Source organism: Pezoporus occidentalis, unplaced genomic scaffold, assembly GCF_034315485.1.
Source record: "Pezoporus occidentalis ecotype Australia unplaced genomic scaffold, CSIRO_AGI_Poc_V1 ctg10, whole genome shotgun sequence".
In the NCBI taxonomy this organism is placed as follows: domain Eukaryota; kingdom Metazoa; phylum Chordata; class Aves; order Psittaciformes; family Psittacidae; genus Pezoporus; species Pezoporus occidentalis.
In genome coordinates this window covers 508,262-529,691 of record NW_026912779.1, presented here as the reverse complement: position 1 = coordinate 529,691, position 21,430 = coordinate 508,262, and the positions used below count along the sequence as shown (strand labels likewise).

Genomic DNA, 21,430 nt, shown 5'->3' with positions numbered 1-21,430 from the left:
GATGTAAAGAAAACCAGTGATGTGCAGGGGCAGGGCAGTGCTGTGTAGAAGCAGAAAATGGTCTGAAGAGTTTTCAGCAAGTAGCTCTAAACCCATGTGGTGAAGGAGGAGGAGGTGAACAAAGGATGGGGTGTCTTTTCATGGGTTGTCTTGCAGCAGGATAATGCTCTGACAGAAGAGATGATGCTGATTCCTCCCTGGAAGATTTTTGATACTTTCTGTACTGAGTCTTCAGATTTGTGGAAAAACGTAGATAAAAAGTCCTGCTTGTTGGTATGAAAACTGAGCCTAAGGAAGGGAGGATAAAGGCTGAAGCTGAAAACATGGTCATAGAATCAGAATCATAGAATAGTTAGGGTTGGAAAGGACCTTAAGATCATCCAGTTCCAACCCCCTGCCATGGGCAGGGACACCTCACACTAAACCATCTCACCCAAGGATTCATCCAACCTGGCCTTGAACACTGCCAGGGATGGAGCATTCACAACCTCCCTGGGCAGCCCATTCCAGTGCCTCACCACCCTCACAGGGAAGAACTTCCTCCTTACATCCAGTCTAAACTTCTCCTGTTGGTTCCCTGAAGTCATTTAGAGCTATTTGGGCAGTCTAAATATTAGTTGGAATATCTTGTCTGGGTTATAACTGATTTCTAGTGACTGTGTATGTAGCTCAGATTTGCTAAAACGTGATGTGGTTCTCGGAACTGTGCTAAACTGAGATGAATGTGTTTCTCCGAAGGTACCAGTCCGAAGAAGCAGCAGCACAGCTGAGTTGGATTTGAGGGCAGACTGGCAGCAATCCCATGGGAACTGCAGAGAGAGAGAAAAAAGTGAGTTCCAAGACACAGCCTTTTTCTGAAGCGTAGCACCTGGGGTCAGTGTCAGGTTCTGTCTTGCTGCAGATGTAGTGGCCACTTTTCTCATGGTGCTTTGCTAAGGTAGTTGTTAGAAACCGGGTTTGTGACCTGGTTAATGCGCTCCCTGCCGCAGGTGAGAGCGTCAGCAGTGACACGTCCATTGGCTACAGCAACGAGGTGGAGATCGCTCTCATCCCCTGGCAAGCTTCTGAAGATGACCCTGAGGTGAATGCCTCCGCAGACGTTTGCATGGATGCTGATGCCCCTCGCTGGCTTCAGCTTAGCCCCTCAGACACCGCGAACCTGACAGGTACTGCACTGCAGGGAATGTGTTCTACACTGTGATCTCCCAAAGGACTTCGCACAGTTTAGCTTGCTTATAAAAAGTATGTTTCATTTATCTCGTTCCCTTCACAATGGTCATTCAAAAGTGAGTTTTCAATGCCTAGAGTTTAAGAATTTGGATAATCAGGAGCCGAACTACGTGCCAGCAAACTGTGATACAGAAAAGGATCAAACAGTTGAAAATAATGGGGTTGCTTTCTGTGTCAAATCACTACTCATCAGCTGACTTGTGACAGCTGATCATGTGTGCTCTCTGAGCCTGCCCCACTAATGCCCAGTTTTAATTCCTATATAAAATGAACAGGTTATAATTCCTAGCAGAAAGGTACAAACAAAGCAAAAAAGCAAAACAAAATATCCCAAAAGCTTTTTAAAGAAATCAATTCACATGAACATAAAAGCATCTAGAATGGCTTTCACTTTGCTGACCCTCTTTGGGTCCTGGGGTTACTTCCCTCTGCCTGTGTAGAGGGTTCCTGTACCTCTCCCCCAGCCCTCGGGTGCTGAGCACTGCAGGGAGCCCCCTGGGGCTGGTTGTGCCTGCAGACAGGCTGCTGCGTGGCTCTCGCTGCGCTGAGAGCAGGCTCTTGTCAGCAACAATTCCACTTCCGTATGGAATTGTGCTCGTACTGTCCCAGCAGACAAATCCCGTTGTCCTGGTGGTCTTCACAGCCCCCTGCTCTCCTGCTCAGTTTGAGTACTGCAATCTCAGGAACGGTCCCTGCATAAATGAGGATGCCCGAGCATGCTCTTCATCACCAGCAGTGCATACATAGAATCATAGAATCGTTAGGGTTGGAAAGGACCTTAAGATCATCCAGTTCCAACCCCCCTGCCGTGGGCAGGGACACCTTACGCTAAATCATATCACCCAAGGCCCCACCTCTTAGGGCCTTTGTTCACTTGCATTTCCAGGTCGTTTTACACTATGTGATCTTAAAAGAGAAAGGGCTTTTAGGAATAGAAATCACAGAATCGTGGAACCCCAGCCTGGTTTGCGTTGGAAGGGACCTTAAAGCTCCTCCAGCTCCAACCCCTGCCACGGGCAGGAACACCTTCCACTAGAGCAGCCCCTGCCCGTGCCAGGGGGGTTGGAACTGACTGATGAAATGTTAACTGTGAAAGCCAGTTATTGGTTGAATAAATCTCTCTGACTGCATGAATGTTCCATTTGGAACTCGCTGGTAAAACAAACCTAACGTTGAGGGGGTCAGTCTGATGTAAACTGCTCTGTGGCTGAATCACCTCTGCATGGAAGGCCCGTGAGCCCACACTTTCTGCTGTGTTTTGGTTTTGAACCGTGTGCTAGCTTGGGCAATGAAAAAGAGAGGGGTGATTTGGAGAGAGAGAGAACTTCAGAGGTGGGAAATGGTTAAAAGGAGCAGTTTTCCTGGTTTACTGACCCAGTTTATGCTGACACTGTGTTCCTGATTCATGGAAATGGACCTGTGTTGGATTTCCAGACAGCAGTGAGTTCCTTGCTGATGACTGCAGTATAATTGCTGGTGGAAGCCTCATCGGTTGGCACCCCGATTCTGCTGCCGTGTTATGGAGGAGGATCTTGGGAATTCTTGGAGATGTGAACAATATAAAGTCACCTAAAATTCATGCAAAAGTGTTTGGGTATCTCTATGAGTTGTGGTACAAACTCGCAAAGGTACGTGGGTGGTGCTTACACCTACTGATCTGGTTTTTCTGCTGCTTAAAAGTTAATAAATATGATTTAGTGTTAGCATCTGGAACAAAAGCATGGGATTTGGAGGATTCTCTTGTCAGGTAGGCTAATCCTGTTTGATTTCCAGTAGGTATCCCCAGTAGAGAATATCCCTCTTCAATGATAAGAGAATTTAGACAGTTAATTTATATGGGGTGGGGAAATACTAGCAAAGAAAGTAGAGGTATAGAACAGAATATTGGTGCAAAAGCCCATGGTATGACCTGAAAGGGCAAGACTTGCTTAGGACATGGGGAAGCCCTATAGAATAAGCTTTCCAGGTAGTTTTGGCTGAAGTAGGAGCTCTGTATAGTGCAGAAAGTAGTACCTCAAAATAATGAAACCAAACTAAAATGAGAAAGTAATAATGTGAAATAAGGAGCCATCAGTTTTACTGGCTCTTCTCCTTTAAAACCCCCTAGATTCGGGACAACCTCGCTATAAGTGCGGACAATCAGTCTACTCCCTCTCCTCCTGTCCTCATTCCTCCTCTCAGGATATTTGCATCTTGGTTGTTCAAGGTAAGTGGTTTCTAAACTTCTCACACATTGGTGCTGTCTCCTGTTTCAGTACTGAATGTGTGTATGTTCAGTTGGGTTACTGTTAATGGTTGCAGCCGCTGCTGCTAAGAGGATGAATATCCTCCAAAGGCTGTTTGGACTCGAATCTCCTGTAGCAAATACAGGGAACAGCTTTGCTTTATGCAGAATCCGCTGGAGATGTACTTCTGCATTTGCTGGCTACCTGAGAAAAAAGCACTATTACAAGGATTTTGCTCTTTTCAGGCAACCACGCTGCCAAGCGAGTACAAGGAAGGCAAGCTGCAGGCATACAGGCTCATCTGTGCCATGATGACGAGGCGACAAGATGTTCTGCCAAACTCTGATTTCCTGGTTCACTTCTATTTCGTGATGCACCTTGGGTTGACCAGTGAAGACCAGGTACAAGCTTTCCCTGGTAAAAAGAGAATTTATTATTGTGTGCTGATGGAGATGTCTGTTTTCTGTGTTACAATTCTTGTGTTGGGGCTCTGGGGCAGCAGCACAAGAGGGACGTGGAGCTGTTGGAGCGAGGCCAGAGGAGGCCACAGAGATGCTGCGAGGGCTGGAGCAGCTCTGCTCTGGAGCCAGGCTGAGAGAGCTGGGCTGGGGCAGCCTGGAGAAGAGAAGGCTCCTGAAGGGGAGACCTGAGAGCAGCTCCAGTGCCTGAAGGGGCTGCAGGAAAGCTGGAGAGGGGCTTGGGACAAGGGATGGAGGGACAGGCCAAGGGGAATGGCTTGAACCTGCCCGAAGGGAGACTGAGCTGAGCTCTTAGGCAGAAGCTCTTCCCTGTGAGGGTGCTGAGGCGCTGGCACACGGTGCCCAGAGAAGCTGTGGCTGCCCCATCCCTGGCAGTGTTCAAGGGCAGGTTGGACACAGGGGCTTGGAGCAAGCTGCTCCAGTGGAAGGTGTCCCTGCCCGTGGCAGGGGTTGGAGCTGGAGGAGCTTTGAGGTCCCTTCCAACCCAAAGCAGTCTGGGCTTCTGTGATTTTCATATTTGAAGATCTGAAGCAGAAAGGAAGCAATGCTTTGTGACACTTGTTGCACGGAATTGCCTGGTGTAGCGTGGTCTGTACCTCTCTTTAAATTACTTAGTCATAAGTTTCTCATTGCTCCCCCAGTTAACAAGTACGTATTTGTGATGCACTGTTACAACCCCATCACAGCTCACCTTAGGGATGCTTGTACCTTCTGGCACAGGGTAAAATGCCAGACATGATCTTGGGTGAAGGAGGGGCTGTGAAGAGCTTCCTGTGAACTTAGGAGCAGTGTCTGCTCTCAGCACACCCTTTGAATGCCCTGTGCATTGTGTGCAAGAACCTCCTCGAAATTACAATTACTGCTGGCCTCCCCAGACTTTTGCCCTTCAGGGGAGGTTTAACATACCCGCTCTTCCTGACTGCTGCAAGGGGGCTGGGACAGAAGGTTGTCTTACCACTGAAGCCAAGAGGCGCTGCCGGAGCGTTCTGCAGCTGAGGATAAGTGTGCCTGGGTCCCTGTGCCCTGGGCTGGCCTCGCTAATAAAGCATTCAGTGAGAGATGGAGACGAGATTTCATCCGTTGAGGTGTGAGGAGCTTACTGCGCCGCAGAGACGGCTGAGTACGGGCAACAGCTCGGAGAGTTACTCTTAGCAAAACAGGATGTGTGAAAACACGTCCATGGTTTTATGGCTGGGGGGAGCGGTGACAGCACGGGCAGAGCCGAGCTCCGGTGCCTCGGAACCCTGCGGTGCTCACGGCTCTGCCGGGGGCCTGCAGGGAGAGCCCCGCCGGCTCCCTTGTTTCTGAGGTGGAGAGGGGAACAGTCCCAGCTCCCCCCTGACAAGGGAGAGCATGTGGAAAATCCGCCTTTTAAAGAGATCACGGAGGGGAAAAAAGAGTAGAAAGGAGGTGGTTTTCTTGTGGAAAACCAAGTCCTGGCCAGTGTGGAAACAGAAGAACTCCCCTTCCTGCACTGTGGGGGTGCAACCTGGGGGTAAGGAAGAGCTTGTTGCTCTTTCGTACCCCTAATGCCATTCGGATTTCAGTTTAACCCTGCCTGGTGAACGCAGTAACTTCATTTCTCTACAGCCCCCCTGTGTGCTAACACCCACTGTGGTCAGACCCCCTCAGTGTTAAGAACCACTCAGCATTACATCCTCTCGCATAAAGCACGCAACTCACCAAACGTTAGAGCCTGATGTCGGCTGAATTGAAATAAAATACTACCTTTTACATTTGAAAACACAAAGACCCTGAATCAGTAGAGCAGCGACTGCCAGCACAGGCCATAGGATGGGCAGTATCAGTGCCTGTAAGACTTCAGTTGTTTTCATCTACAGCTTTCCATGCCATGGCCAGGTTCGGAAGTGTCAGCAGCTCCTTTCTTCAAAGCTGGAGGGTGCTCTGCTTTTTCCGAATCTGATGGCTTCCAGTTCCTACGTAGAAACTGGGGGACTTCTGAAATGTGAGCAGGTTGTTGTTGAGCTGCTCTTTACCCTGTCCATCACGCTTCGGTGTCAGTAGCAGTCCCACAGGCTTTACGCTCTCGCTGCTGTGCGCACTGGGTTTCAGTCCTTGTGCAGAGCCCCAGTCCCGAAGTGAAAGACGATGGAGAGGTGGACACTGCACAGTGAAGGCAGACCCCGCGCTGCCCATCCTTCCAGGCTGGCCCAGCTGTTTTCCACGCTGATGCTGCTCTTTTGTTCCTTCTCATCTCACTCTGTTTTGCTGCTTTTGCCTCTTGGTGGCACACTTGACCACAGGTTTTCTCGTGTGTTGCTGTCCTTGCAGTTTTGCTTTCCTTAGCTATGGAATTGCTCGAGGTATTAGCTCATGGTGCTTGGGAGCTCGGATTCTCATGCAACAATCCGTGTGCCTGTTTCTGTATTTCCTGTATCACAGAATCCGAGACTGGTTTGTGTTGGAAAGGACCTTAAAGCTCATCCAGTCCCAACCCCTACCATGGACAGGGACCCCTTCCACTAGAGCAGCTTGCTCCAAGCCCGTGTCCAACCTGGCCTTGAGCACTGCCAGGGATGGGGCATGATTTGCCTCAAGGTGCTGGGTGGGTGTTGAGTCTGGTCCAGTAATTTGGATGCTGAGGGCACTGCCTGCTGCAAGGGCAGGTTCTGTGGTTTTTGGGGTTTGGTATGTGCTCTTCCCTGATAAACCTCTTTAAAAGAGGGAGTGATGTCCTGGGCACAGGGATCGCTGGGACACAGACCCCTGTGCTCTGCAGCACTGCAGAATTCGAGGATTCCAGGCACTGCCCACCAGAATAAGCTGTGGTGCAGATTCTTCTAGCACAGGTGTTTCTGTGTGCTAAGCAGAAGCATGAATTTCTCACACTTAAGGAACACAAGCAGGAGAACTGGGGGGATGTTCTCACGGAGCAGTTTTCCTTCGGTGTGTATCACTAGTGCAACTTTAGAGTTACTGGGGAAAGCAGGAGGAATGTGGACAAACCCCAGGAGAACACTTCGGCTGTGTTAGAAGAGCTTTGAGTCACTACATAAATTAAAGTCAGAATCCCCTTTGACCTGACTGTGATTATCAGTTATTTCAGTCTATTAGGTATAGTTCATAGGTGGTTATTTTATTTAGTTAGCATCACAAGGGTTGCTTTCCACAGCTTATTTCTGTTTCCACTCCTCCCTTAAGGGTACGAAATTCCTGCTGTGTTGTGTAGCTCTTTGTGCTGACAGGAAACCAAACCAGCCCATCTGGAACACGGTTATGAATTATCCAGTAACATCCCAGTGAGTGGGGCCGCCTCGGGGGTGTGTGAAGGAGCAGTATGAGGTGTGCTGTGGGGTGTGCTGTGGGGTGTACTGTGGGGTGTGCTGTGGGGTGTGCTGTGAGCTGTGAGCTGTGCTGTGAGCTGTGAGCTGTGCTGTGAGCTGTGCTGTGAGCTGTGAGCTGTGCTGTGAGCTGTGAGCTGTGCTGTGGGGTGTGCTGTGAGCTGTGCTGTGAGCTGTGAGCTGTGCTGTGAGCTGTGAGTTGTGCTGTGAGCTGTGAGTTGTGCTGTGAGCTGTGCTGTGAGCTGTGAGCTGTGCTGTGGGGTGTGCTGTGAGCTGTGAGCTGTGCTGTGAGCTGTGAGCTGTGCTGTGAGCTGTGAGCTGTGCTGTGGGGTGTGCTGTGAGCTGTGAGTTGTGCTGTGAGCTGTGAGTTGTGCTGTGAGCTGTGCTGTGAGCTGTGAGTTGTGCTGTGAGCTGTGCTGTGAGCTGTGAGCTGTGCTGTGAGCTGTGAGCTGTGCTGTGAGCTGTGCTGTGAGCTGTGCTGTGAGCTGTGAGCTGTGCTGTGAGCTGTGAGCTGTGCTGTGGGGTGTGCTGTGAGCTGTGAGCTGTGCTGTGAGCTGTGCTGTGAGCTGTGAGCTGTGCTGTGAGCTGTGAGCTGTGCTGTGGGGTGTGCTGTGGGGTGTGCTGTGAGCTGTGCTGTGAGCTGTGCTGTGGGGTGTGCTGTGAGCTGTGAGCTGTGCTGTGAGCTGTGAGCTGTGCTGTGAGCTGTGCTGTGAGCTGTGCTGTGAGCTGTGCTGTGGGGTGTGCTGTGAGCTGTGAGCTGTGCTGTGAGCTGTGAGCTGTGCTGTGAGCTGTGAGCTGTGCTGTGGGGTGTGCTGTGAGCTGTGAGCTGTGCTGTGAGCTGTGAGCTGTGCTGTGAGCTGTGAGCTGTGCTGTGGGGTGTGCTGTGAGCTGTGAGCTGTGCTGTGAGCTGTGAGCTGTGCTGTGAGCTGTGCTGTGAGCTGTGCTGTGAGCTGTGCTGGGGGGTGTGAGCTGTGAGCTGTGCTGTGAGCTGTGCTGTGGGGTGTGCTGTGAGCTGTGCTGTGAGCTGTGAGCTGTGCTGTGGGGTGTGCTGTGAGCTGTGCTGTGAGCTGTGCTGTGAGCTGTGTTTTCCATGGGGCTCCCCTGGCCCTCGGGGCAGGATGCAGCAATTAGGACACGGCAGGGTAATGAGCTGCGCCTGTTTGCGTGTGTGACACCCGGCCAACAACCGTCTCTGAGGGCAGGTGAACAATTCTGCGCCGCGGTTGCATCACCTCCTCAGGTGGGAGAAGGGGCTGAGCCCAGGCTGGTGCTGTCGCTGCTCCCGGCTCAACAAGGGGCCTCGGGTCAGGGGCCAAGTGAGCATCTGGGGTGATGGGTTTCCTCCTCCTCCGCTCCCAGCAGCGGCCGCTCTGCTGCAGCGAGCCGGGTTTCTCCTGCAGCTCCTTAGCAGTGAAGTTCGCTGGGGCTCTACCTTCCCTCCCTCCCATGCTACAGGACAGCGAGTGTGGATGTTCACTGCCCTGCTGTGGGGCAGTGGAGGGAGGTCACCTTCTCTTGTCCTAGAGTCTTGTGTGGGTTATGGGGAATCGTGGAATGCTTTGGGGTGTGAATCTTAGGCTGTGTCCCAGGGGAGCCTGGTGTGGTTTGGGTTGGTATAGCTGCCTTCTGCTACTTGGTGACCCCTCCCCGCCATGCACCCACACGTCTTTCAATTTGGACTGTAAAGAAAGCTTTTTAAATTAAACCACATCTGGTACTGCAGTGCACACACAGTCAGGAGAGGGAAGGCCTTTTGTTGTCCTGGTGCTGCTGGGTGCTTACTGCAAGCAGCAGTTTTAGCTTTGTGAAGTCCATAAGCATCTCCTTGCTTCATAGCTCCCTTCCTTTTGCTGAAGAACCAAAGTAGCAGAACGTAATCCCAAAGCACTGCTGACACTACTCACCCCCCTTCAGAAAAGTAGCTCTTGAGATAGTTCTGATTCCTCAGTTCTGGGGCTTTTGGTACTTAAATAATTCGTATTAGTGGTGGATTTCTGTGACGCTGTCTTACCTCCACATTTCTGCTCCCAGTTTGAGCAGAGACTGCAGTGCAAGTCAGGTGCTTGCCTTGGGGGCAGGTTTTCAGTGTCAGCCCCACAGCTGTCTGGTGTCACTTCTTTAGCAGCTCTCCCCCTGCTACCAGGGCTTTGGCATGAGTGAAGATGCTCTGTGTAACCTCTCAACAGCGCGTGCCGCTGAGGCTTTGCTCTGTAGTCAGAGGTTGTCTGAAAGTGAGTATTAACACCTAAGTTTAGTAAATGTACAGTTCCACTGGCTCACAGAGTACTTCTGGAATAGAATGCTTATAGCAGGTACTAATGAACATAATAAGAAGCCAGACGTCAGAAATTCCCTGTGGAAAGACAGCTAACAGCAAAGGAGGGAGGCTGTGCTGATGGCTTCTTTTAGTTGAGTGATGTTAAGGGCAGAGCAAACTTTAAATATGGAAGAAAAACCCCACAAAGCCCGGACCCAAGGAGCTGACAGATGTCCTGGTGATTAGATTTCAGGCCGTGCAGGATGCAGCCAGCTGCAGGCAGAGGAGTTAACAGCTATGCTTTTAGCTCCGTGCCTTTTGGTAGCAGAAGGGTGACTTAGCTGAAATACTCTGCCAATAAAGATGGTGATGTACTAACGTAGGCTGTGCTTGCCTACAAGCCTCGTTGTCTGTTCCAGATGCGCTGTCCCTGATTACGGCAGGGAAGCTACACCAGTTATGTGGTAAGCTTGTGAGGAAAACTGGCTGCAGCTCTTTCATCAGAGATGGCTGATTTAAAACCTGAAGCATTTCTCAGTAGAATTGCTACAAGAGAAGCCATGTTATCTACCTGTTATCTACCTTGTTATCTACCTGTTTGTACCGACATTGATCTGGAGTTCAACAAAAACCACTTGTGAGCTGCTGTATGTTTCTTTGAAGTTCTTATTCAACACAAGGGGCTGTGGACAACTTCTAGACTGCTCAGCCACTGCAGCCGCTCACTGGGACCTGCACTAGCCGCGTTTGCCATGGTTTGGGATGTGCCAAACAGCCCCTTCTCCTCTGCATGTGGTCCTATGTCCTGAAAGCTGGTGCAGCAGGTAGGTAGAAGTGCCTCCCTGGCTCCCTGTGATCCAGGGCTTGGAAGTGTCCTGCCGCTGCCCTTTGGGAGAAGTCCCTGTGGTGACACAAAGTCAGCTCAACTCCTGAAGCAGTGCCATGGACTAGTAACTGAGGTGTTGGTACCATAGCTCTGTAGCAAATGGGTATTTGAATTCTTCCCTCTCGGTGTGTGTGAACTTAAAACAGTTTTTCCAGTCTGAAGCACGTCCCTAGCCCTCTGAGGCTGTGGATACATCAAATGTACTTTAAAGGAGGAGAAGCTTTAAAAGCTCTTTAAAAACTCCTTTCCTATGTTTGCGTGATCTCTGGTGAAGGCATCTGAGCAGCTCTGTCAGCACAGGCCTTTGGCTGCTCTCTTATTAATGCAGCTGTAGAAGAGGGAGCTTTCTGATGTAGTTTAGAGGGGAGGGAGCAGTTAGCAGGAGGTGATTTACACAGTAATCTGTCATCTTTAGCACTCATGAGTAACCTTACCCGTGCTTTACAAACGTGTTGTTCTTCTGGTTTGTAGTATCTCTCCCTGTTGCGTTCCAGTCACAAGACACTTCAGCACACACAACTCCTTTGGAGGTCAAATGACAGGTTGAAATGGGTTTTCCTGACAGGCTAATCCCGAGGGTGTCAGAAGACTTCATACCTTGTGAATGCAGCTTAATTTCTGACACGGTAACTCTTACCTAGAAGGTGGCGGTAGGGAGGCAGACCTGGAATGGGGATGGATGGAAGCGTGTGCTCTTCTGCAGTGGGGATGGAGGAGGAAGGGCTGCACGCTGCAGTCTCGGGCTCTGCTCTTTGCCGGGCTGCGGATGTCCGCGGCGCCCGAGGCTGGGTGAGGAGCGGAGTGCACTGGGTGCCAGGGCGGCAGCGCGGGGCAGCTGGTGGCTGCTCACTTACACCTGGAGCCTGCAGCGGGAGGGGTATTTTGTAAGTGCCCTCTCGGTGCCCCCATCCGTATTATTTGGATGTCCGGCTTAACCCATGCTGACATACCGTGCCGCTTCCCGGGTTAATGCGTTTGGGAAGGACCTGCGTGTGATGGCCCCCTTCTCTCGCCTCCTCCCCATTTTTAACACTACAGAGCATCATTTTGAATTGAAATAGTCCATAATGGCCCTTTTTTTCACTTGTCTTCAACAACGTGAACGCTAAATTATAGCTGTGCAATTATGTAAACAATGGAAATGCTTCCAGAATGAATACTTCCTTTTAAATTTTCATTTTGTGTAATTGCTGAAAGGTTCGGAGCCATAATAAACCCAAATTATTTTACACGTTTATCGTTCTAAAGGTCAATTATGAAAGAAGTAAAGAAACAACACGGCACAGAATGAGTAAACCAATTTCTATTGCCATCACCATATGCTTTTCTTATTGCTTGTGTTTTCCCAGTTACTGTGTACATAGCATTCAATTAAAGTGATTCATTTACCAGGCTGCGAGCTGCCGAGCAGGGTCTGCATGTACCGGGCAGCGCTTCGGAGGGGAGGAAACAACGGCCTCTGTTTGAATTACCTGATTTTTGTGCTAGCACTGATAGGACATATGCTCTCCCTTGGACTCTTTCTCATGAGCCCAGGTCTCCTTGATGAGCTAGCTCATAGTGCTCCTGAACTGCTGCGTGAAGCCACACTCAGCTGTGAGCAGGAAACGTGGTGCCTGGTGGGGAGAGGGAGGACCCTGCGCAGCTTTACCTGAAAGCACCATCCCAGCGGGAGCTTCTGCCCTGCCACTGCTGCTGGGACTGAGCTCAAGCAGAGCTCCAGAGTTACCTCAGACACACTCTGCCTTGTGTTGGTTCAAATGAAGGCACTCAGGCTAGCGTGGATGTGCACCAGAATGCCCAGGGTGGCAGTGGGAACCGATGGGAACCAGCTTGGATGCGGTTTTGGCTGGGCTGTTACGCACTTGTACGTTGTCAGCTCCCAACAGTCGGGTGTGCTGTAGCTCACAGTGCACAGCCTGTGCTGGGAATCCATCACGTTGAAGCTACAGGACAAAGCAGAGGAAGTGAGGGTTGCTTCCTTAGCTTTTCCAAAGGAATTTCCGAAAGTTTCTCACTGTGGAAACCAGCATACTTCTTTAGGGGTAGCAGATCTCACAAAGAGCAAGCACATCGGTGCGGCCTCGTTCTCCCAGCCTTGTGGCTGTGTTGTCCCAGGGTCTGTTGAAGCTGTGCTCCCTCAGGTGTGGGTGTATGAAAGCAGCAGTGTTGCTGCTGCTCTTTCGTCCTGTTTCCTGGGCAGTGCCCACGAAGCCGGTGGCCGTTCCGGTGGTGGTGAACAGATGGGGCCGAGCGAGGACAGGGGCGACAGCCGTTGTTTGTACCCCCGAGGCTCTGTTACCTCCCAGGCCAGGTGAGCCCAGGCCCTTTCACTGTGGCCTGTGTCAACAGCAGCGTGCTCCCATCTGCTGCTGGTGGTGCTCAGCCATCCCCTACCTGGCTGCAGGTGCTGCGGGGAGCCAGGGCATCAATCAGAGCCTGTGTTAGAAAGGTGGGTCCTTTGTTCTGCCCAGGGAGGGTTTATCACCCGCTTTACAAGCGGCTGCATCCATCTGCTCCCTCTTTGCATGTTTGCCTTGACTGATATTGACTTTAAAATGTATCAAAGGAAGTGATTAAAAGCAGTTTAAACATTAACTCGAGTGGCATTTAGCTTATTCAGGAAAGTGAAAGCATTATCTGCTACTATGTGAAAAACCAGTGTTCTTTACTGAAAATACACACCAGTTATTCCATGGGGTGTCTCTGCTGTGGATACACAGCGGGGCACTGACCAGGTTCTGCCCAGGTGCTCAGCAGGGACTTCAGAATGTACTGCTGGTGTAAAAGCTCCTCTTCATGGAGTGCAAAGGGAGCTTGGCTTCTGTAGGTTCTGATGTACGGGCATGTTCTGGGACTGAAGTTAAGTTCAAGCCTTCCTTAGCACATCCTAACACCAGAAAAGGGGGACACTGGAAATGGTTTTCCTTTGACCTTTTATTGAGACAAAAACTAATATTCTATATCATGTAGAAATTGCTTTTTCCAGTTCTTCAGGAAATGCAGAGTTCTGTGTAAGGATTATAGAGGTTTTGCACCCAAGTTTAAACCTGCTGAAACCCTGTAAGAAAGAAATCTTAAATAGAGGAACTTTGCTCTGATGTGGAGAATTGAAGTGTGGAAGGTTTCAAGTTGGAGCGCGGCTCTGGAATGCGTTCTGTGTCACAGGTAACGTGAGAGCAGAGCTGTGGTTGCTGGTCTGCTCTCACACGTGTGGTGCTACCTGTGAAACCCAGGAGAGCCCCTTTGCCTCTTCAGGAGTTCAGCAGCAGCTCTTCTCGCCAGGCCTGGCCTGGGTTTGCTGTCTCAGTTATTCAGAGGAGCAGGAGGATCCCGGGGTGCTGGAGCAGCCTGGCAGTGCTTGGTGCCTGCTCTTGGTTCCTGCCCAGGCTCCTCTAGGCAAAGCCGCAGCCCGTTGTGGCACCAGGGGAGTTCATGGCTACAGAGGTTTGGGTAATGGGGTTTTAGGGAATAACTCACTGGGAATGATGCAATACTTCACCTGAAATGGATTAATGGCTTTGGATTCAAGTCTTATTTAACAGGAGAACAGTTATGCTTAGACACAGAGAGACACGAGGGTTTGTTTGGTTTTTTTCCAACCGGAATTTAAGATTACAACTATTACAAAAATACAAAATGCACTTTTCTCACAAAGCACATCAGCAGGAAGCAGTGGCTGGTACCTGATGGTCGGTTTCTACATATAGCTGTGGGGCTCTGAATTATCTATCACCATGATTAGTGCGGAACTGGTGAATTGCAAAGTTCAATCACAGAATCCACCGGGTTGGAAAAGCCCTTCAAGCTCATCCAGTCCAACCACTGCCAGCACTGCCAAGGCCACCACTAACCCATGGCACTGAGGCCTCATCTCCACGCTATGTGAACCCTTGCAGGGACGGTGCCTGCAGCCCTGCCCTGGGCAGCCTGTTCCAATGCCTGAGCACCCTCTGGGGCAGGAATTGTTCCTCAGCTCCATCTAAACCTGCCCTGGTGCAGCTTGAGGCCGGTTCCTCTTGTCCCATCCCTTGTTCCTTGGGAGCAGAGCCCAGCCCCTCCTGGCTCCATCCTCCTCTCAGGCAGCTGCAGGGAGCCATCAGGTCCCCCTGAGCCTTCTCTTCTCCACACTGAACCCCCCAGGTCCCTCACCCCTTCCCCATCACACTTGTGCTCCAGGCCCTGCACCAGCTCCACTGCTCTTCTCTGGCCCCGCTCCAGCACAGTGTCTCCTCTCTTGGAGTGAGGGACCCAGAACTGGACATAGGATTTGGGGTGCAGCCCCACCTCTCCCTTTTGGTTTTGGGCCTTCGTTGTTGTGCTTTCCTTGTTCTGAAGCAGGCCCCTTCTCTTCCAGGATATCCTGAACACGGTCATCAGGCACTGCCCGCCATGGTTTTTCTTCCTGGCCTTGCCTGGCTTTACCATGCTCATCGGGGACTTCATCACTGCGGCAGCGCGGGTGCTGAGCGCGGACACGCTGGAGGTGAGGGGCCGCCCGGTGCGTGCTGATGGGGCTGGTGTGTATGGAGTCATGAGTGCTGAGTGGAGCGGTGCTGGGGCAGCTGAGCGTGGGTCCTGGGTGCGCAGCGCGCTCCTGGTGCAGAGGTGTTTCATCAGAGGCACACAGAGGTGTGAGGAGCGGTCCCGCTGGGGCTGCAGCACGCCTCTGCGCTAAAGGCAGGGCTTGCGCTTCAGAGCCTCGATAGCTCCGCGCAGGGAGCACGCAGGGACTCCTCTGGCAGTACAGGATCTCATGCTGAACATCAGTGCTAGCACAAACGTGCCTCTGAACAACGAGAGTGGGGAAGAAGTAAACCGGCGGATCAGTGGGGGGATGGCACGGTGAGGGCGAAAGTGTGGCAGTGCTGGCAGAGCAGGGAAGCTTTGTCCATGAAACACCAGCCGGGGGGACCTACCTGTCCCTTTGGGACAAGTGCTTCTGCTGCTGCTCTTGACCTTGGTGCAGCTGCGCAGGGACATGGCCCTCTCCTGTCCCAGCAGGACTGAAGAGTGAGCCTGGCTGTGCCTTCTCCATCATCCTGTCATCGAACAGGCATCCCATCAAAACCCTGATCAGTGAGCCTGAGCTCAGAGTGCCAGTAAGAAATGAACAGCCGGCTTTCTATGGGGGAAAAGCCCAAACCACCACCACCTTCCATTTCTCCTGCAAGCATGAAACTTAGCATGCATTGCATTTTCAACAGGACACAGGATGATACCGCAGCAGTTAATGCATTTATAGCTCACGCCATGTTGCTTTTGATTTTGTTATTGAAGTAGGAATCTCTCTGTGAACTTCTATCACATCTACAGTCAGGTTGAGTGCATTGTGCTGTCTCTTGTGCCTCAGGGTCAGCTAATAGTAGTGCTGGATTAACGCTTAAAACTCTCACTCGGCTTTTCTTTAGGTTGTTCTGTGGGTTTTGTTGATGCTAAATCGCTGATGGTTGGGTTGTGTAATGACAGAGGAGGTATCAAAAACGTAGAATGCGCTTAGAAGTGGGGCCAGGTCCCTGCTGGAGGCAAAGCTCAGGCTCAAAGAAAGAGCAGGGCAACACAGCAGCTGACATGGGCAGGTAAGTGCTTGTTAGTCACTGCTGTAATGCAGCCCTTGCTGTAGTGGTAAAGGAAGAGCCACCGGGACGTGTTCCTGAGGCCGCTGCTGCAGTGGGAGTACAGCGCGCTGCGTGTTCATGGTGACACACACGGCCTCAGAGCCGCTGTCGTTCTCCTGACGTGCGGGTGTGTTCAGCGCGTGTCTGTGTTCGCTCCCTGGGCAGGCTCCCCGCTCGGAGGCTCACACCATCCTCGGCTCTCTTGTCTGCTTCCCAAATCTCTACCAAGAAATCCCCCTGCTGCGGCCCGTTGCCGAAGCTGGCGAGATCATCGCGGGATCTGCGGACGTGAAGGTAAAGCCCAGACCCACCAGGAGACCCTTCCCGAGCTCCTGCTCTCACTGCTCCGTCGCTCCGTGCCCGCTGATGGCTGGGCTCAGACCCGCACAGCTGCACACGTTGCGTTGTACTTGCTCGATCAGCATTGCTGTGCTTAACAGGAGCCGGGACACTGGCCAAGCTGAGATGCTGCAGTTGCATTTGATTTGCAAGGGGAGTGAACTGCTTCCGATCAAATGCGACGTTTGTCAGGCAGACGCTGTCAGGTCAATTCATTAAATGATGGTGGTGGGATGGGTTAAAGTGTCCATTCATGGTATCTGTGTACATTAGTCCTGTAAGAGATGTGGGGGGTGCGGAAGGGGAGGTAGTTTTGGTATTACATTAAATGTTAAGAAAATCTACTACTAGAACCATCACCTCGTGTGAATGGTTCTTCCTTGAGCACTGATTTCAGTGGACACCTGGAGACATGAATTGCCTTGAGGGATGGAGAGCTCTGTCATTTCCTGATCTTCACAGCAACAGTCCTGTAGGGGAAAAGTGACACGTGCCCACCCCAGAGACCCACCAAAGGGTGGCTATGGTGAAATGAAACAACTTTATTTAAAGTTCATGTATTAAAAAGATGCTGATTCAAATTTGTTTTGTTATTTTAGTGTTACCTCATAAATATTTTATTGAAGAATGCTACAGAGGAGCCAAGTGAAGCTGCAAGGTAAAATATTGAGTTAACCAAATGGGAAAATGGGGAAGTCTTTCTCACTACGTGTTTCTGGGGCTTGTACAGCTGTGTTGTTTCTACTGCCTTGTGGTTTGATGCTGCTTAGATTGGTTCTTTAGCCCTAGAAGGTGAGGTTCATTCTGTGCCGTGAAGGTGTTGAGCTGTGGTGTGAGAGGGAAGGCAGCGATCCTGTCTTTGTCAGGTCTGTCATTCTTCTGAAGCCTCTGACGGAAGCACTTTTCCTTTCCCAAAGGTGCATAGCCATCTGTGGCCTCGGAGTGTGGCTATGTGAAGAGCTGACGCAGTGCACAAACCACCCCCAAGTGAAGGAAGCGATCAATGTCATAGGTGTGACACTGAAGGTACTGCTGCGACAGCTCTAGTCCATAGCATCGTGTAAAAGCGTAGTTTCACTTGAGAAGTAGTTGCTGATTACGTGGAGCCCAGTCTGCTGCTTTGTTGTTCCACTGCTTGAAGCCCCAACAGGATGCTGCTGAGCAAACCACAGCCTGGGGCTTTCTGCAGGCTGTAGTGGGATGGCATTAACTGCCCTCAGGAAGGTATCTCCCAGTTCTGAACCTTTGCCTGTCATTAGCAGCTCCTTATCTTCAGGGAGCATGGTTCTGAGTCTGTGCATGGTTCTTCAGTGGGGCCCTTGGCAGTGTCACAGAATCCCAGCCTGGTTTGGGTTAAAGAGAACTTAAAGCTCCTCCAGCTCCAACCCCTGCCACGGGCAGGGACCCCTTCCACTAGAGCAGCTTGCTCCAAGCCCCTGTGTCCAACCTGCCCTTGAACACTGCCAGGGATGGGGCAGCCACAGCTTCTCTGGGCACCCTGTGCCAGCACCTCAGCACCCTCCCAGGGAAGAGCTTCTGCCTAAGAGCTCAGCTCAGTCTCCCCTCGGGCAGGTTCAAGCCATTCCCCTTGGCCTGTCCCTACATCCCTTGTCCCAAGCCCCCCTCCAGCTTTCCTGCAGCCCCTTCAGGCACTGGAGCTGCTCTCAGGTCTCCCCTTCAGGAGCCTTCTCTTCTCCAGGCTGCCCCAGCCCAGCTCTCTCAGCCTGGCTCCAGAGCAGAGCTGCTCCAGCCCTCGCAGCATCTCCATGGCCTCCTCTGGACTCGCTCCAGCAGCTCCACATCCTCTTATGTCCTATAGAACAGTGCAGGACACTTGCAGAACCAGCCTGTGACTCTGTACCTAAAGACCCTTCCCACCACAGGCCAAGTTAAGATCACACAGATAAGGTCACACCTGGCTTACCCTGGTGAGGACAATGCGCTGTTGCAACATCACCAGTTCTTTATGGTTTGTATGGATGCACAATACTTAAAATACAGGAAAACGCAAGGAAATATACCTGGATAGTTTACGTGCATATCTATATTCTAATCTCCTCTTCTCTTCCAGTTCTCTAACAAACTGGTAGCTCAGGTAGCCTGTGATGTTCTTCAGCTGCTGGTTTCTTACTGGCAAAAGCTTCAGAAGTATGAACCCTCCCTGTCCAGAAAGATCACTGAGGTGAGGCAGGTTCTTTCAAGTGTTTGTGTGGAAATCATGGGCAAAGTTGTCTTTATTCCCTCGTTCCTTGCTTGAGCTGCTCTGACTGTGGCTTTATGTTACCTCTGTCTTTCTACGGTTCTTGGTCCTAGGACCACTAATCTGTAGTGATTTATTTCCCAAAGGCTCAGGAAATCTTTGTAGTCTCCCTTGGACATTGATTTATAAGGGCAGAGGGATGCTCCTGAGAGAATTTAACCTCTCTCGTGCCCTGTTCCAATGAAGTTCATGCTCTGCCTTTATACTGAAAGACGTGAGATGTCTTTGTGAAATTCTGTTCCAATGTAGATCCTCGTGGCCACTATTGCCTTTCTCTTGCCGAGTGCTGAATACTCCTCAGTGGAAGCAGATAAAAAGGTACGTTGCTGGAAAGAGCAGCCTTTGTCCCTTGTGTGTGCTATTGGAGACGGTTATTGAATGAAATTGCTTTAAGTTTGGGTGGATTTAATAGAATATACCTAAATTCTGTGTTATATGGTTTTATTCAGTTCATAGTTTCATTGCTGCTCTGCCTGTTGGATTGGTGTATGGCACTGCCCATGAAGACGCTGCTGGAGCCAGTGTCTGCGGGTGCTCTTGACGATCAACACGCAGCCAAAGCTCCTTTGCTGGACTACATTTACAGAGTGAGTCTGAGGGATGAATGGGATTCTCTCGCAGATCCTGGTGGGCACAGAAGCATTTTTAACAAAGTCCTGAATTCTCACGGTGAGCAGAAGGTGTCCAAATGAGAGGTGCAGAATGCAAAGCGCTGTGACGGGGAGATCAGAGAGGTAGAACAGACAGAGGCTGGTGAGGAGAGAAAGGCAAAATGCGTAAAACAGAGAGCCAGGGAAAATAATCTTTGCAGAAGTATTTCAGCGACTTGACCTGGGCTGTTAAAATAGAGGGTGAGTCCTGCAGAGAGCAGTTCAGTACAGAGTCAGTGCTGGGGAACAGTGTTCTTTTCAAAACAGCATTTAGACATGAGCGTCCCTTGTAGCATGTCCTGGCTTTCACCATGTAAAGCTGACAGGGAACGTGTGTAAGGGGGTGCTGCAGTGTCCCCCATATTGCTCCTCAGCCCATGCCTGTGTGCTGCAGGTTCTGCACTGCTGTGTGAATGGCTCCAGCACCTACACCCAGCAGAGCCACTACGTGCTCAGCCTGGCAGACCTCTCCTCCAGCGACTACGACCCGTTCCTGCCGCTGGGCAACGTGAGGAGCTCGGAGCCAGCCCAGTGCCACTCCTCCACAGACCTGGGCAACCTGCTCACTGTTGCTGAGGGTAAGAGCTCAGTGTGGTGGGGACCAGCGCATCAGCCCTCAGCAGCTGGGGAATGGGGCTTCCCGGGGCACAGCTCTTCCTGGAAAACGTGCTCTTTCCTTTGGGTTCGTGCGTGTACTTCTAGTTCTAACAGAAATGTTGGAAACATTAAAATATAATTTTAATGCCACAGAGATGCTGCGAGGGCTGGAGCAGCTCTGCTCTGGAGCCAGGCTGAGAGAGCTGGGCTGGGGCAGCCTGGAGAAGAGAAGGCTCCTGAAGGGGAGACCTGAGAGCAGCTCCAGTGCCTGAAGGGGCTGCAGGAAAGCTGGAGAGGGGCTTGGGACAAGGGATGGAGGGACAGGCCAAGGGGAATGGCTTGAACCTGCCCGAGGGGAGACTGAGATGAGCTCTTAGGCAGAAGCTCTTCCCTGTGAGGGTGCTGAGGCGCTGGCACAGGGTGCCCAGAGAAGCTGTGGCTGCCCCATCCCTGGCAGTGTTCAAGGGCAGGTTGGACACAGGGGCTTGGAGCAAGCTGCTCTAGTGGAAGGGGTCCCTGCCCGTGGCAGGGCTTGGAGCTGGAGGAGCTTTCAGGTCCCTTCCAACCCAAACTGTCCTGTGAGTCTCTGATTCTCTTAACAACTAAGGCAAGCTTCTCCAATAGGAACAGAAACATGCCGATGCTCTGTTTGAATTGCTCCTGCTGCTCCCATCCATCCGTATGTTTTCCTTGTTTTAGAAAAAAGGAGGAGGAATTTGGAGCTGATCCCTCTGACGGCGCGGATGGTCATGACTCACCTGGTGAATCACCTGAGCCACTACCCGCTCAGCGGAGGCCCTGCCATCCTGCACAGCCTCCTCAGCGAGAACCACGACAACTCCTACGTGGAGTCCTCCGAGCTGTCCTCGGAAGTCTTCCGGAGCCCCAACCTGCAGCTCTTCGTCTTCAATGACAGTACTCTTATATCCTACCTCCAAATCCCCACGGAGAAGACGGACACTGAGCCACCAGCAGCGCCCTCGGACGTCAGGGTAATCGTCAGAGATATCTCAGGGAAGTACTCTTGGGATGGCAGGGTACTGTACGGGCCTCTGGAGGGCTGCCTCCCGCAGCAGAGCCCAGCAAGCGCGCTGCTCGTCTCCAGCACCCCCCAGCACCACTTCATTTCCCAGAAAGACCTTTCTCAGGTGGAAGAGGGAGAAGATGCTCTGGACCAGCTGCTGGAGAGGATTGGTACCGCCAGTCCCGAGTGCCTCCTGCATCCCCAGCGGAAGCTGAACGAGCCGGCGCCGCCACCCTTCGGCATGAGCTGTGAGCAGGAGCGCGCGCTCACGGAGGCCCTGATGAGGCAGAGTGCCCAGGAAGAGCAGTACATCCTGAAGTGCAGCTCGGACCTCAGCATGAGGGTGGCCCATCAAGAAGAGCCGCGTCCTGTTGAACCACAGGCTTCCTTCTACTTCTGTCGGCTCTTGCTAAACGACTTGGGAATGAACTCCTGGGATAGAAGGTAGGAAGAGAGGATTCAGAGCATGTTTATGGTCCTCTTCTCACTTCTACCCCAAACCTGTGCACTCTTAAATTGAGAATGATACAGCTGGGTGGTGGTCAGAGCACGATCTTGAACTT

At 51.5% G+C, this 21,430-nt stretch overlaps 1 protein-coding gene across 3 annotated transcripts in view; it reads left to right on the top strand.

The window, feature by feature from the left end:
* RALGAPA2 (Ral GTPase activating protein catalytic subunit alpha 2) overlaps window positions 1–21,430 on the top strand; it is a 115,707-nt gene that overhangs the window by 41,474 nt on the left and 52,803 nt on the right. For all 3 annotated transcript variants that reach the window (XM_062608072.1, XM_062608082.1, XM_062608094.1), the window contains 14 exons: window positions 739–829; window positions 990–1,166; window positions 2,665–2,858; window positions 3,338–3,436; window positions 3,701–3,856; window positions 14,737–14,865; window positions 16,163–16,291; window positions 16,936–16,994; window positions 17,254–17,362; window positions 18,408–18,518; window positions 18,846–18,914; window positions 19,046–19,183; window positions 19,641–19,824; window positions 20,543–21,311. In XM_062608072.1, coding sequence (XP_062464056.1) covers window positions 739–829; window positions 990–1,166; window positions 2,665–2,858; window positions 3,338–3,436; window positions 3,701–3,856; window positions 14,737–14,865; window positions 16,163–16,291; window positions 16,936–16,994; window positions 17,254–17,362; window positions 18,408–18,518; window positions 18,846–18,914; window positions 19,046–19,183; window positions 19,641–19,824; window positions 20,543–21,311 — 2,414 coding nt within the window. The remainder of the gene's footprint in view (window positions 1–738; window positions 830–989; window positions 1,167–2,664; window positions 2,859–3,337; window positions 3,437–3,700; window positions 3,857–14,736; window positions 14,866–16,162; window positions 16,292–16,935; window positions 16,995–17,253; window positions 17,363–18,407; window positions 18,519–18,845; window positions 18,915–19,045; window positions 19,184–19,640; window positions 19,825–20,542; window positions 21,312–21,430) is intronic.